Genomic DNA, 16,805 nt, shown 5'->3' on the forward strand with positions numbered 1-16,805 from the left:
CACATTAAGTTATTTAAGTGTGATTTGCTTCTTTTCCTTTACATTATGCAGTGCTTTTAAAACCAAAATTTCCTCAGATGATTTTCAAACCAAGTCTCACAAAAGTTGGGTGGATAGATACTAGATTTAGTGACAGCACCCCCTACTGGTCAGAAACGATACCAATTTATCCATCACTATCATTTAAATGATTATGTAAACTGTGGTGTCTGCACAGTTTGATGAAGTTCTAAACAGTTTTGGGAGGAGCCTAATCATTCAGTCCTGTCAATCATGCCTAGGAGTAATAATAATAATACATTTTATTTATAACGCACTTTATATCCACACAGATTCCCAAAGTGCTACAGATTAAAAACAAAATGAAATGTTAAGAATCATTCAAAAGGTAGGTTTTGAGGCCACGTTTAAAAGCATTGACAGTCTGTGGGGTCCTTAGATGGTCAGAGAGAGCATTCCATGGGCCACATTTATATGCATACGCACAAATTTGATCTCAGACTGTGCAACGGGAATGTTCATATTTATAAACACAGTCTTTTGTGTGGAAAAGTGCTTAAAGCACATCAAGGTCTGAGCAGACGTATGCACTCTTCCTTGTGTCAAATTGGAGTACTGCAGGTATTTGGAAAAATAAGCAACAGCCATGATGATGATGATGATTGTGATAATAATAATAATAATAATAATAATAATAATAATAATAATAATCGTATTAGGGATGTGCATTTCATTTTTTATTTTTTTTTCTGACAGATATCATACACTGTTAACAGACAAGATTAAAATGTCAAAAACTAAATTAGATTAAAAATACATATATGAATGTCTGAGATCCGTTAATAATGCATAAATGTGCAAATATCCATAAACCATAAACAAAACATGAGTTCTGACATGCCATCATGCATCTGCCACACATTTGTGAATGGAAAAACAAAATTAAATGGTATATAACTAAATAAATAAGCTTACACAAAATATGTACACTGATTTATTCATTTATTTTGTTACAATTTTACTCACATAAAATGAAAGAAGAAAAAAAAAAAAAACTGTGAGACAAATAAGCTATGCTGTCTCTCCTTTTTTGACAAACCTTTTAATAACAGATTTATAAGAAATTCTTTTAATGTTGGATCCAGTCCTCCATGTAAATCAAAATGGCTTAATCCTCATTGTATATCTTGGCACAGCATTTGGATGTTACCATATAAATATGTACTTTCTAATAAAGTAGAAGTACTTTACAAAATGATTCACAGATGCTATCCTGTAAATGTAGCTGTTAGCAGGTAACTTTTGTAACATATCTAGTGAAGATATTGAACGTTTATTTTTCCATTGCCCTTTTCTTTCATTTTGAGTTGACTTTATAATGGACATAAAACAAAAATAAAGCCCTTCATTTTGAACCTCATGATATTTTTGTTTTCAAAAGAAACCATCATATATTACCTTTTGTAAAACTGATCTTAAAATATACTTTGAAACCCTTTATAATCTGAGATGACTTATGAAAACAATAAAAATTCTAAAGCTTTTCGAATGTATGTAACTGCATTCATTTGTTTATTTATTTGTTTGTTTGTTTGTTGTTGTTCTGTTCCGCATGCTTTGAGATGTGCAATGTTGCCCTGTGTTTGCTTTGTGCTTTTGTGTGATCATGGAAAAAAATAAAGTAAGCTATACTGAGTTTTGATTTGTTTCTGTGATTCAGTTTTAATAATTGAGGCCCCAGGAGTGTATATAAACAGCAGTCATTGCGCCGTCCCAGTGACAATTCTTCCAGCACTGCTCTGCCCTATTCTGTGAAACATGTTGCACCCTGATCAACTTCTGCTTTTACCTTCGATGAGTAATTTTCCTGTTCCACTGAATCGTTTCTGTCACTGAGTCGACTCTAGTTTCTCCTAACTCTGGTTTCTGTACCACACGCTCCAGCTCATAAGATTCCACCCAAATAATCTCCTACCGCTGATATAACAAAATGGACAGTTAACAAATTGTATCACACTCTTGCCGCCATAAACACTCAATTTTTTTTAAAGGCAAACCAAAGCTCAGTTGTATGCTCTTTATCTGATTTCGCAATCAGGACCGACTCCATCCACTGCTCACAAATGCACACCACATTTTGACATTACTGATACTGCTTGCAATCATAATGCAACAGACAGGTCTACAAAAAGTAAATGAATCCTTTAAATAAAAGGGTTATAGAACTGTTGTTTATACTGTCATATACTGTAGGTCCAGATCTACAGTGACGCTACCTCGAAATGTATGTAGCCAATCACAGACATTTCTTTTGATTTCTTGAATGCAATGGCCAATCAGAGGTGTTTAAGTTAGAATTCACTCACCCCAGACAAGACACTTAACTCACGAGATGAGACACGACATGAGATTTCTATGGAAGAGAGTTGCTACAGAGTAGAAAATTCAAATGTGAGCTTTATTAAGAGGTGTAGTCACAACAGGCAGAGTCAAAACAATAAACAGATGCAGGTCAGGAAAGGCAGCAAATGATTAAAAAACATAAGCATACAGTCCAATGTCACAACACAGGCAAGGCAAAAAACAAGGAAAACTACTCGGTGGAGTCCGCAATGCAGAACAGTACTTTGCAATGCGTCTGTGTGTGTGTGTGCAACCTTTATAGTCCTTCTGACATGAAGTTCCTAGGCAGAGGGAACCTGGTAAATGGAGTCAGGGGTGAGTGTAAATGGTAAGGGATGGAGTGTCCTTTGGCAGAGCTCATGATTGCTCCGTCTTGTGAGCGTGACAATTTCAAAATGAAAACGAGATGAGATTTTTACACAGTATTTTAATAATATCCTTAATGGCAAACTACATGACTGGAAAATAGTCTGCAGGTGTATTTGAAATGTTTTAACTTATCGTCTTGTGAATGTCATTTCAGTTCTACTTTCTGAGTATAAATTATCATATGCAGTAAAAGGCAGTGATATCCAAGCACTGTAAAAGGTTTTGCCAACTCAGCTGACTGTTTTTCTCCTGCATAATTTCACATGAGTCTCTTCAGACCTTAGAACTGTACACAATTTACTCTCTCTCAATATTCAAAATGCGAAGAGATTTTTTTCTTCAAGCATGATACAGAGTGAAGAAATGATTACAACTAACACAGTCTAGCCAAAGATAGGTTTGATTTTAGGAGACATTGTATGTAGCATAATTTGTGTAAATCAGAGAGCTGCATGAAATCGTTTTTTAATGCACACTCACATTTTATGTTCGAATTCACTCTTGTGCATTCTGCAAGATGACACATTTGTTAGACGATAAGGCTCTTTCATGGTCTTGTCAGTAATCTTACCTCACTCTTGTCATGTGATCAGTGAACTCTGATTCCTGCTGCACTGTGTGCGACTCTGCAGCTCGTGCTGGATGAGCAGAGCAGACGCTTTCAGTTTAGAATTGAAGTGGATGTTATCCAACTGAATTAAATGTTTTGTTATTTCTACATAAAAGCAAAACGACAACCGTAGCGTTTTCTATTTAATTTCACCCTCAGACCTCATCATGGTGATATTGCGAGACAGCTTTTCACCTCAATAAGAAATATCATATTTTACTTCCGCAAGATCACATAACAACCCAAGGTGTACTCAGTAACAAATTGTGATCTAGTAGCAAAGCAGATTACTTTGATTAATTTGTACTTAAATACTAGTAAAATTATAGACTTACTTACAGACTATATACTCATGAAAGTACAAGTACCCAAAGCCTAATTACAGTAATGTGAGTAGTTATAATTCATTACCTCCACTATCGCAGGTCTTGCGGCCGCAACCCTAAGCCCTCTGTTCTCACAGATCCATCAAACCTACATCTCCCAAATATCCACATCTGCCTTTGCTTACACTGTTTTTCCTCTTGTCCAGCCCAACCTTTTACCAACCTCAGATTTGCTTATCCTCGCCCATACCTCACCAATCTGTGTTCCTTTCCTTCTTCCTCCTGCTACCTTTCCAGCAGAGCCTCTCAGCATGAGGCTCACAATTTACTCCACTGCCGTAGCAGTGATCTTCTCTTTTATACCTCTGAATTACTCACAGTCGATTGTTGTCCTCAATTAGCCTTTTTGGGAGGTTCTAACTTGAAGCTGGAGCTCAACCTGAGCCTCTGGTTTGAGTCTCCTTCGGGGACAGCAAGCAAACCCTTACCAAAAAGAAGTATACTTCATGTTTATTTTATTAAGTATACTTAAGTACAGTTCAAGTATATTTTAAGTATACTTTATGTAGTAAGTATACACATATCAGTGTACTAGTAGTATACTTTTAAGTGTACTATTTTAATACTCCTTGGGACTAAATTGGCCCACTTTCTAGTATATAAAAGTATACTTTTAAGTATACTTTAAGTATAACAGTAGTTCTTCCATGACAACTCTCAGGAAGATTTTATTATGGTAATGTATATAACAATGTTAATGTATTTGGTCTTGGCGGAATAGATCTGCTATGCTGCCGCTGAATTGCTGCTGCTGTTGGTTATTGCTGTAGTTGTAGATTATTGCTGCTGCTGCAAGCAAGTACAGGAACTTGCTACTGCCAAAGCATATGTCAATACGGTGCTGTGAGTATTTAAGCCAACGTGAGCTGTTAATGCTATTCACAATGTTGTAGTATAATTACTGTGCAAGTTGCTGCAGTTACGATATTTTAATCAGAATCTGCGAAGCATAATCTACTGCTGCTGCAAGAAATCTTCTGAAACCCTGTTGAATAATCAAAGTAATAAGATGCCTACTACACTTTAAGAGTTAATTTACCATCTATTATTTATCACTAAAGCGCTTTCTGCTGCCGTTGCTACAGTATATTAGCAATAACAATTTGACTTGCTATGCATGCTGCTAATAAAAGTATTATTTGTAACCTTGCATATGAATTTGCTATATATGGCACGCTATAACATTCACAGACATTGCAATCTGGATAGCTATGCATACTGCTACAGCTGCACAAAGTACTTAAATTGCTATAGCCCCTTTATTAAATAAACAATGCACTGAAATAATACTTACTTCGCTTTGGAGAGTTCACAGATCTGCTGTAAGCCTTGTTAAATAAGCAAAAGTAATAAAATGCCTATTCACCTGCTTGCCATTAATGTGTTATCTTATCGAATTTCAACCAAGGTACTTCCTACTGCTGCTGCTAATTTGGAAACAATGGTTTGCTATGCAAACGCTGCTAATATTATTTGTTACATCACATCTGAATTTGCTATATATGCTGCTACTTTTAAAATTTACTAAATGTGATCTAAATATTTAATTAAATTAAATTCAAATTTATTTGTAAAGCGCTTTTCACGATACATATCGTTGCAAAGCAACTTTACAGCAATTACAGCAACGTTTTACAATATATATAGTAGTAGCTTACTAGTGGTGACTATGTCAAGCTGATGTACATATGGCAAATGCAAGCAAATGCAATCAATAATGCCCATTTCACTTTGAAGAGTTTGCAAAAGTACTGCAGCCCTGTTGAATAGAAAAAGTATTAAAATACCTATTTCACATTACTTGCCCCATGCGATTCACTGGAATTTTATGCAACTAAAGGTTTAAAAAAAAAAAAAAAAAAAAAAGGATACTGCTGCTACAGCTGCACAAAGTACTTAGAATTGCTATAACCTTTTTAGTAAACAGCAAACAATCAAATTAAACCCTATTTCGCTAAGTTCACAAAATTACCTGTAGCCCTGTTAAATAAGGAAAAGTAATAAAATGCCTATTTCACATTAAAGAGTTACTCACCCCATACGTTAAACGAACATTTGCAACTAAAGCACTTCCTGCTGCCGCTGCTATATTATTGATAATAATTTGGCTTGCTAAGCATGCTACTGCTATTTCTAACATTGCATCTGAATAGCTATGCATACTGCTGCTACAGCTGTACGAGTACTTATGATTGCTATAGCCCCTTTATAAATAAACAAATAATTCCTACTCTCTTGAAGAGTTCACGTAATATCCATGTTTAGCTATTGAACTTCAACTATGGTTTACCTACTGCTGCTGCTAATAAATCATTTAATTCCTATGCATTCAGCTATTAATAATTTGCTAATAACGCAATCTGAATTTATATGGATACTGCTGCTACACTCTATGAAAGTACTAGAATTGCTGTGAACCCAGCTGAATAAACAAATAAGAAAATTCCAAGTTTAAAGTGCCCTACTATTATGCTGCATTGTAAAAGGGCTACTAACCAATTTATTATTGGTAATAGTATTTTTATATTTTAAACAAATTACTGATTTATTATCTTTAAACTACCACTAAACATGACAACAATAAACACTGCACTATGACTGAACCAAATGTAACGAGTGAAATAGAGATGTGATCCCTTTAAGAGTGAGCGCTCCCTTCTGAAGTGGTTTGCAAAGCGCCACGAGTACATGTATAATAAAAGCGAGTATATTATTTATTTTGTTCATTTAAGTTGTTCTGGTTTAAGAAGTAGCCTGATGACAATAAGACGTTTAAGGAATGCCATAATACAGGTTCGCCTTGACTTAAACTATAAAAGACTGTGAATGCCACTGCAGCTGATCCCACTGTGGCTGCATCTTCTCTGTGGCTCGCACTTAAATAGATGAGAACGCCCAAGATAATATTAAAACATAAAATGTTTCGGCAAATAGGGTAATCACCTTAACTTTACTGTTTCACTAGGCGATGTATTTTCACAAACATAAACTATAAGCCGCCGCTGCTGCTGTTATATGAACACCACATGCTTAGTAATAGTTTTAAAATGTAACCTGACTAACGCAATTAAGCCCTTAAATATGAAGAACTCATCTAGTTGAGTTTCAGATGCAGACCAGCCATTTAAAGGTAAAGATTCAAACTCATTGGCTGCGTACGCAACGTGAACCAATCAGCTTGTGCCAAGTGGTATAAGGCTGTGAATATCATCAGTTACATTAGCACCCGTCAGCCTGCGCCATCTAGAGTTTCATGGAAGAACTAGGCATTAAACTTTGAGTACACAACTAGTTTACATCTATGTTTTCAGTTTGTACTGCAAGTATAGACCATTTTGTCAGATGTAAACATACTGGTCCCGATACACTTCCTGTTTCTTTTTTTTTAAACTTTACACAAACATCGCAAAAAAATACATCCAACATAACATTTGACTGGATGAAAATGTTACATTAGCACCTTAAGATGTATTTGTATATGTGAAAAAAAAAAAAAAGGAAGTGCTTCTGGACCAGTGTTGTTTACGTCTAGCGAAATGGTCTATACTGAAAGTGAACTTATAGGTATACTGATAGTTTAAATACTTTTTTATGTGTTTTTAGTATACTTTGAAGTATAGTCTCGGTAAACTCCTGGTTTAACAGTTTTATACTGCAAGTACTCTCACAAGTGTTTTTCTTTTTTAAGTGAAGTTTAAATCATAATTTTAGTATACTACTATGTCCCTATTTAGGTATTAATTTGTATATAATTTGTTATATGAATATCTGAACATACAAAACATTATGAGTAACTTAATCTAATATGTACAGTAAACAATGTCGTCTTTCTTTGTAAAGAATTTTACAAAACTAAGATATCCAGAAAATAAATACAAGCAGCTGAAAATAATCTAGATCTCAAAACAAGATACACAACCCTCAAGAACGGTGGCAATCAGCAAATATTAAAAAAGATGAGATCTTTACGTGACAGTACAACAAATAACTGACAATAATGACAAAACAACAACAGAAAAAGTATAAATAAAGTCAGCAAGCAGCAAAACAATAATCCTATAACAGTAACTGGATAATTTATTCATTTAAGGCTTACAAAGCCTTAACATTTCAACAAAATAACATTCTTTGTTCAGACAACTGTTTGACTAGTTTGGTCAACATTTGGGGTAATTTTATTGGTCTGACAAGGGTTTTTATATAGTTTCAAAAAATAGCATTTTTTAGTATTTGAGACTCAAAATGTTTCGTAAAATGGAAAATATGTGTTTGCGTTTTATACAGTGTGGAATCATCTGTTTTGTTTTCTTCTTCACTTGTGTTTTGGAAATTCTGTTCAGAAGATGTGTAATAGCATCTCTCATGTATAACAATGAAAACACAGATTCTCAGAGCACAAGTATAGCTCAGATATATTTAGACTTTTTCTAAGTATAAGTGAAGTATACTTAAATACTTAGGGGTGGTCTCTGGAGAAAGTGCCGGAAGTTTTTCAGTTTTGGATAAAAACATAGGGCATCAGTGACATGGATGCTTACATCAATAAAAAGGCCTCAAAAACTTTTTTTTTTTTTTTTTTTTTTTTTTTTTTTTTTTTTGTCATTGTACAGAAAGACCAAAATCCAAAGTGACCATTAAACCTGCTCAACATGTATTCAGAGGAGACACAGTCACTCTCAGATGTGACACATATGGTGAAGGAGTCACTAGCTGGAGCTACAGCTGGTATAAAGAAGGTTCAACCAGTGTTTTCAGTGAAGTACAGGAACACACATTCAGTTCTGTTACTGAGTCTGACGCAGGTAAATACTCCTGTTATGGATCAGAAACAGAAGGATCACGCTGGTCACAAATGAGTGATGCAGTTACACTGACAGTATCAGGTGAGTTTGATCATCACTTCATAAACACACAAACACATTTAACATGTTATTAATGAGTGATTTCTCTATTTCAGATCCCAGAGCAGTTTTAAGTGTTTCTTCACAGAAGTGGTTGACTGAAGGTGATCCAGTGACTTTGATCTGTGAGGTTTACAGTTTCTCTACAGGCTGGACATTCAGCTGGTTCACTTTAACTGTCTCACCAGGTAAGTTATAATGTGCTTAAAGGAGAAGTTCACTTCCAGAACCAAAAATTTACAGATAATGTACTCACCCCCTTTGTCATCCAAGATGCTAATGTCTTTATTTTTCAGTCGTAAGGAAATTATGTTTTCTGAGGAAAACATTTCAGGATTCTCTTCATATAGTGGACTTCCGCGGGTTTGAAGTTCCAAAATGCAGTTTCAATGCAGCTTCAAAGGGCTTTAAACAATCCCAGCTGAGGGATAAGGGTCCTATCTTGCAAAACAATTGGTAATTTTCTAAAAAAAAAAAAAAAGTATTTATTTTTTAACCTCAAATGCTCGTCTTGTCTATCTCTGCCATGTGCATGCATAGTCTTTGCATTCCGGGTTAATACAGTTAGGGTATGTTGAAAAATCTCATTTTCTCTTCCAACTTCAAAATCATCCAGCATCGCTGCAGAAGTGTTTACCCACTGTTTACATGCAAAAAAAGGTCAAATGCCCTTTACAGAAAAAAAAATAAATAAATAAAAAGGTAAAATAGTAATGTATATAATTTTGTTTGGAGTTGGAGGAGAAAATGAGTTTGGAATTTTACCCTAATTGTACTGAACTGGAATGCACAGAGTACACGTGTATGGTTGAGCTAGACAAGATGATTTGAGGTTAAAAAGTATATTATTTTTACTTACTTATTTATTTATTTAATAAAATGACTGATCGTTTCACTAGATAAGACCCTTTATTATTCCTTGGCTGGGATCATTTAAAGCCCTTTTAAACTGCATTAAAACAGCCACCATTGAAATCCACTATATAGAAAACATTCCTGAAATGTTTTATTCAAGAAACATAATTTCTTTACGCCTGAAGAAAGAAAGACATGAATATCTTGGATTACAAGGGGGTGAGTACATTATCTGTACATTTTTGTTCTGGAAGTGAACTTCTCCGTTAATATGGTAACATCTGAATTAACTGGTTTTATTTAAGTCCAAAATACCATTTAATATTGAATACATTCTCTGGTTTTACAGAGAACAGCCATCATTATAATCTGCTCTCAGACAGCAGCAGAGGAGCAGGAGGAAACTACACTGTCAGTTTTGCTGCTCTAAATCACACAGGAGTTTATTCCTGCAGAGCAGAGAGAGAGAAATCAGTCTATAAAACACAGTACAGCAACACACAGCTGCTGTGGGTCACTGGTGAGTTCAAACAGAACTTAAACTATTGGTTCATATTTAATAAAGAGAGTTTCCATGCTCAAATCTGAGACTCTGAAGCTGTAATTGTCGTCTCAGGTGTTTCTCCTCCAGTCTCTCTGATCGTCAGTCCCAGCAGAACTCAACACTTCACATCTGTCTCTCTCTCTCTGAGCTGTGAGGACCAGAGTAACTCTACTGGATGGAGAGTGAGAAGATACACTGACGGTGGACGGCTGGAATATTGTTCATCATTATATCGAGGATCACAAACAGGATCTACATGTACAATCAGCTCCACCATCACATCAGACACTGGAGTGTACTGGTGTGAGTCTGAATCTGGAGAGAAACATCATCCTGTTAATATCACTGTACACTGTGAGTCTTGTTTCTGATTTTTTATTTTTATTTTTTATTGTCATATTGCTTATATAATTATATTAATTTATGCAGTAAGTGCATGTTTTCCCTGTTTCTGTAGCTGATGTGATTCTGGAGAGTCCTGTTCATCCTGTGACTGAAGGAGATCATCTGATTCTACACTGTTTATATCAACATACAACCTCACCAAACCTCAGAGCTGATTTCTATAAAGATGGATCACTCATCCAGAATCAAACTACAGAGATGAGCATCACTACTGTCTCAAAGTCACATGAGGGTTTCTACTACTGCAAACACCCAGAGAGAGGAGAGTCACTCAAGAGCTGGATCTCAGTCAGAGGTGAGAATAAGAACTAGAAACACTACAGAAATATTTCTGTACACTTTACAGCACTAATCTAAATGTAAAAATATATCTCAGCTTCCACAGACTCAAGATCCAATGGTCTCAAACCCATAATAACTGGAGTGACTGCAGGACTGACTGTCATATTTTTGATCATTGTCTTCTTGATCCTGCTGTGGCGCTACAGAAACAACAAAGGTTAAATTAATTTTCCATGACATTTTTGCAAACACTAGCTCTGTTCCTAAACCTTGTGATCTCCTATCCCACAACAACCTATGATGGTTTTCTGGTCTTAACTAGTCTCCCAACCTGGTAAAGCTGTTATGTCATCTGATTTTACAAGGTGTCTGGTCAGTTTTAAGATGAGCTCTTCAAAATAAAGGCTCCAAAATATGATTTAAAAATCATGAATTAAAGAATAAAATAAAATAATGTATATAAAAATGAAATGTGCATTTTGAATTATTTTCTGTATTTTCAGGTGCTGGATCTAGTGATGTGACATATGCTCAGGTGAAATAAAAATGCCAAGAAGAGAAACTTTCAATCCCAGGATACTGATGAGTTTCAATCATCATCAATCATTTATAATCTTTGTGATACTGAGCATGTGATGGCAATAGATTCATCAGTACTTGATATTAGTGACTCAAACCATCATGTGCTTCAGAAAGTTTGTATGCTAATATTTGATTATACATTGGAGAAAAAAGAATGATTATAGTTTAGTATTGCAGTGTGTATTGATTTAGGACTTGATATTAGCAAAGGCAGTGAAAATGTTTCCTTTTCCTGAAAAAACTGGGAATATTAAAGAGTTTTAAAATGTCCATGTCTGGAAATTTATTTTTATATTTTTATTTGGAAAATATATATCTAGTTGTCAGGATTGTGTTCTGTTTTGTCTTGTTTTTCCTAGTGTTTTTCCCTCCTGTTTCTAGTGTTTTTTGCTTTCTTCCATTTGTTCCCCCTTTTGCTTTTTGAGATTTGGTTTAGTCCGTGTTTCCCCCCCTTAGGTTTTGTTTCTTTTGGTTTAGTCTTGCCTATATTTGTACTTCCCCTCGTTATCTCGTTTGTGACCACTCCCCTGTTTCTGTGTATATAAGGTTTGTTTGTTCCACACGGTCTTGTCGGTGATTAGATTGTCTTCAGTTTGTTTTGCTCGTCGTTGGTTGCTGGTTCCCGTTGTTTCCCTGAGTCTGTTCCTTTGGATTGTTTATTAAAAGTGCATTGTTTGGATCTCCGCTCTCCTGCGTATCTGTTCCCGCACACGACGTCAAGCGTGACAGAATCACCGACCACATTACAACATGGATGCCGAGAGGAGGATTATGAGTATTCGGCGGGGGATGAGGCCGGTGGAACGTTATGTGGAGGAATTCTTGGATGTTTGTCATCTGGTGAGTTGGAGCGATGCCATGGTTAATACGTGTTTTCTAATGGGGCTAAATGATTCCCAGTTGCTCAGTTCCATACCCTATGAGGATCGCTATAAACCGGTTGCTGAATTTATCAACCAGGTCCTCACCCTCTGTCATTCCGATTTTTACGTGGATGTGAAAGATTCCAATCTTTCCCCCATTAGAGAACACGTTGCCGCTCCAGCCCACCATCAACCGGCTTCCTCCACATGCCGTCCCAACCGGTCCGCTCCCTCTGGTCTTCCTGCGCTTCCTCCTGTTCATACTCCCTCCTCTCTCATCGTCAGTCCGGAGATCGCGGCCAGCCCTCCAAGGTCATGGCCAACCGTGGTGGCCAGTGTGCTGGACCCCCGCTAATGTCAGCATGGGCAGCGACGATCCGAGTGTCCACCCCTGCTTGCACCATGGAACCCGCGGCGAGCACTCGGACACCGCCCATGGCACGCAAGATGGCTGCCGCCACGCCAGAGTCGGCACGCAAGATGGCTGCCGCCACGCCAGAGTCTGCACGCAAGATGGCTGCCGCCACGCCAGAGTCTGCACGCAAGATGTCTGCCGCCACGCCAGAGTCTGCACGTAAGATGGCTGCCACGCCAGAGTCTCCGGCCAAGATGGCTGCCAAGCCTGAATCCCCGGCCAAGATGGCCTCCGTTCCTGAGTTCCCGGCCAAAATGGTCACCAAGCCTGAATCCCCGGCCAAGATGGCAGCCACGCCAGAGTCTCCGGCCAAGATGGCCGCCAAGCCTGCGCCGGCCAAGAGGGCCGCCAAGCCTGCGCCCCCGGCCAGGATGGCCGCCAAGCCTGAGCCCCCGGCCAAGATGGCCGCCAAGCCTGAGCCCCCGGCCAAGATGGCCGCCAAGCCTGAGCCCCCGGCCAAGATGGCCGCCAAGCCTGAGCCCCCGGCCAAGATGGCCGCCAAGCCTGAGCCCCCGGCCAAGATGGCCGCCAAGCCTGAGCCCCCGGCCAAGATGGCCGCCAAGCCTGAGCCCCCGGCCAAGATGGCTGCCGCACCCGAGCTCACGGACCCGCCAGAGCGCCCTCAAGCGACCGCTCGTACAGAGCCTGCTCATCCAGTGTCTCCGCTGGAGACGCCCAGCCCTCCAGAGTCTCCGTTGGGGTCGTCCAGCCGTCCAGAGCCCGCTCCTCAAGAGCGCCGTCCAGAGCCCGCTCCTCAAGAGCTCCCTCCAGAGCCCACGTCTCCTTCGGCACTTCCTGAGTCAAACCAAATCACAGCTGTTCCCCACGAGCCAAGCCAAGACACCGCTCCACTTCCTGAGTCAAGTCACGCCACAGCGGGTCTTCACGAGCCTAATACAGAGATCCTGCCATCCGCAGTTGCTCTTCCCCTAATGGCGGTGGCTATTTGGTGTGTGTGGGCGGCACACTGTGCTCCCGAGGTCACGTCGGCTCACAAGTTCGCCACTGAGAGCCCGTCTGGGCCCAAGGCCCCTTCCGCCAGAGAAGCCGCGCCCATGCCCCCAGAGGTGTCAGCCACGGCTGTAGATCCTCCAAGGGAGGCGGCGTCCCTCAACAACCTTTCTGCTTCTCCCCCTATTCAGTCTTCCTCCTCTATCACTGCTTTCCCCAGGTCCCAGGCCAGAACGCGGTTTCCTGCTCCGCTCCAGCTCCCGCCTGGTCTCAGGCCTGCTCCAGAGTTCCTGTCTGGTCTCAAGTCTGCTCCAGAGGTCCCGTCAGGTCTCAAGTCAGCTCCAGAGCTCCTGTCAGTTGCGCGCCCTCCTGAGTCTGCGCGCCCTCCTGAGTCTGCGCGCCCTCCTGAGTCTGCGCGCCCTCCTGAGTCTGCGCGCTCCTGAGTCTGCGCGCCCTCCTGAGTCTGCGCGCCCTCCTGAGTCTGCGCGCCCTCCTGAGTCTGCGCGCCCTCCTGAGTCTGCGCGCCCTCCTGAGTCTGCGCGCCCTCCTGAGTCTGCGCGCCCTCCTGAGTCTGCGCGCCCTCCTGAGTCGGCTCCTCCGTCAGCGCGCCCTCCTGCGCGCCCTCCTGCGCGCCCTCCTGAGTCGGCTCCTCCGTCAGCGCGCCCTCCTGAGTCGGCTCCTCCGTCAGCTCGCCCTCCTGAGTCGGCTCCTCATCCAGCGCTCCCTATAAATTCCCCCAAGAAAATTTTGGGGGGGGGCTACTCCCCTGTTCAGCCTTGGCCTCCTGAACTGTTTACCCGGCCATGGCTTCCCGAACCTCCGGACCCGCCATGGCCACAAGGACTGTGTGCTCGGCCATGGCTCTCTGAATCCCCAGACCCGCCATGGCCAAATGAACTGTGTGCTCGGCCATGGCTCCCGGAACTCCCAGACCCGCCATGGCCGCCTGGACTATACCCTTGGCCATGGCTCCCGGAACTCCCAGACCCACCATGGCCGCCTGGACTATACCCTTGGCCATGGCTCCCTGAACTCCCAGACCCGCCATGGTCCCTGGACCCACCCTGGAGGCACCACCCTGCTTCCCCGTGTCCGCCTGGCACAGCCTCCAGGGCGCCCACCCTCCCACCCATTTGTGTATAGTTACGGCGCGAGTCGCGCCTTAGGGAGGGGGGTAATGTCAGGATTGTGTTCTGTTTTGTCTTGTTTTTCCTAGTGTTTTTCCCTCCTGTTTCTAGTGTTTTTGCTTTCTTCCATTTGTTCCCCTTTTGCTTTTTGAGATTTGGTTTAGTCCGTGTTTCCCCCTTAGGTTTTGTTTCTTTTGGTTTAGTCTTGCCTATATTTGTACTTCCCCTCGTTATCTCGTTTGTGACCACTCCCCTGTTTCTGTGTATATAAGGTTTGTTTGTTCCACACGGTCTTGTCGGTGATTAGATTGTCTTCAGTTTGTTTTGCTCGTCGTTGGTTGCTGGTTCCCGTTGTTTCCCTGAGTCTGTTCCTTTGGATTGTTTATTAAAAGTGCATTGTTTGGATCTCCGCTCTCCTGCGTATCTGTTCCCGCACACGACGTCAAGCGTGACACTAGTTATGTCCAACTGTAAAATATGTTATTGGACAGAAAGCCTTATATATATATGAATAGTTCAGATGCAAAACCAGCTAAAAGCCATCTCGGTCAAAAATGAGATAATGACACTGAGTGAATGCTCCTGACACATAGTATACGTCCATCAAATACTTTTACTTCAAACTCGCTAAATTCCAGCCTCAGCCCAATCAGATGTACCAGTACTTACATAGAAACCTATACAAAGTAGCAAGAAAGAAATGCTCATTTTAAAGAAATACATCAGATGGATTTAGCTGGTTTTGCATCTGAACTCTTCATATATATATATGTCAGTGTTTCTACACAAATATGAAACACTTACTGACCCCACAATTTTGGAATAGTTGTAAACTGGTTGTTAACTTTTTTCTTTGGAATTTTACTTAAATATTCTTTGTTAATATATGTTAATATTCTTTGTATATATATAACATTCAGACTATTCTCAGTTATGTATTATTATCATTTCAAATGTATCTTTTCATTCCAGACAGATGTAACTGTTCTGTTACTAGGGTGCAGTATGAGTTTGAATAATTTGTTGTCATAGAAACAGCGCTGGTGATGTTTGTGTTCACTGTTAAAAAAACCAACTGACCGAATGTGGAATTTAAACAGATTTAAACTAACATATATTCTTTATAAAAATTACTTCTGTATTGTTTATTATATTGAGAATATTAATGTACCAAAATATCTGTGCAATATTTTGCTTTGAAAACTCAAATACAGAAAGAAACAACAATGGTCTACTCAGTTATTGTCTCTTTTGTTTAAACCTAATTATTGTCATGTTATCATGAAGGATGTCTGTGATTACAGTCTGCAGATTTTACAACTTTGAGAAATAAAAGGACTCGTTATCATGTGGCTCCCTCTGGTGCACAAAGAGTTCAGCTTAATTTGAGCAGATTCTCTGTGGCCACCATAATCAGTTGGAAAGTTCAAAAGAAGAATATAACATGGAAGATAACTCTTTTTTTTACATTCTATTTTTTACACTGTATTTTGGTCATTTCAATATGCTCTTGTGTAGAACTGCAAGATTACCACACCAGAAGTTTTTTTTTTTGTTTGTTTGTTTGTTTGTTTGTTTTTTTTGCTGATGTAAATGAAGTCTTCTGGCTCTGACCTAGATGTGGTCCTTTTTTTACAAGATTATATATATATATATATATATATATATGTATCGATTCGAGGCATTTGCATAGATATAGACTTTGGGCTTCAGTCAGGAGGGGTGTCCAGCGACCGTGAACTATATAAACTGTTTGGTCACTCTCAAACTTTGGGAGAAGCACTGTTGTCCACGGAGATAGCAACAGCGACTGCGCGTAAGTGTTTGCTTAATACACTATTATCATAGGTACTGTTTAAATTATTAAGTAGTGCTAGAAAGTTTTTTTTTTTTTCGTTCTCTGCCTATTTGTAGTGTTGTTGTTTCGTTTAAATTAGCACTTTCGATTGCACTTATTGAAATTAGTATTGCTGAAATCCTGCGGGCACTTATGTGAAGCATCTCGCTCTTAGTTTCGATTCGGTGACATTTGCATAGATATAGACTTTGGGCTTCAGTCAGGAGGCGTGTCCAGCTGTTATCACTCCAATCTCATTTGCTTGTGTATATATT

At 39.8% G+C, this 16,805-nt stretch overlaps 1 protein-coding gene across 1 annotated transcript in view; it reads left to right on the forward strand.

The window, feature by feature from the left end:
• Positions 1–12,499, forward strand: part of LOC127177453 (Fc receptor-like protein 5) — a 118,753-nt gene extending 106,254 nt beyond the window's left edge. Inside the window, exons 10-13 of the mRNA XM_051129736.1 lie at positions 10,141–10,422; positions 10,526–10,768; positions 10,850–10,972; positions 11,259–12,499. Of these exons, the coding sequence (XP_050985693.1) occupies positions 10,141–10,422; positions 10,526–10,768; positions 10,850–10,972; positions 11,259–11,299 (689 nt within the window). The 3' untranslated portion in view covers positions 11,300–12,499. The remainder of the gene's footprint in view (positions 1–10,140; positions 10,423–10,525; positions 10,769–10,849; positions 10,973–11,258) is intronic.
• The last annotated feature ends 4,306 nt before the right edge of the window (positions 12,500–16,805 follow it).

The sequence above is a fragment of the Labeo rohita genome, chromosome 15 (assembly GCF_022985175.1).
Source record: "Labeo rohita strain BAU-BD-2019 chromosome 15, IGBB_LRoh.1.0, whole genome shotgun sequence".
Taxonomy (NCBI): Eukaryota; Metazoa; Chordata; class Actinopteri; order Cypriniformes; family Cyprinidae; genus Labeo; species Labeo rohita.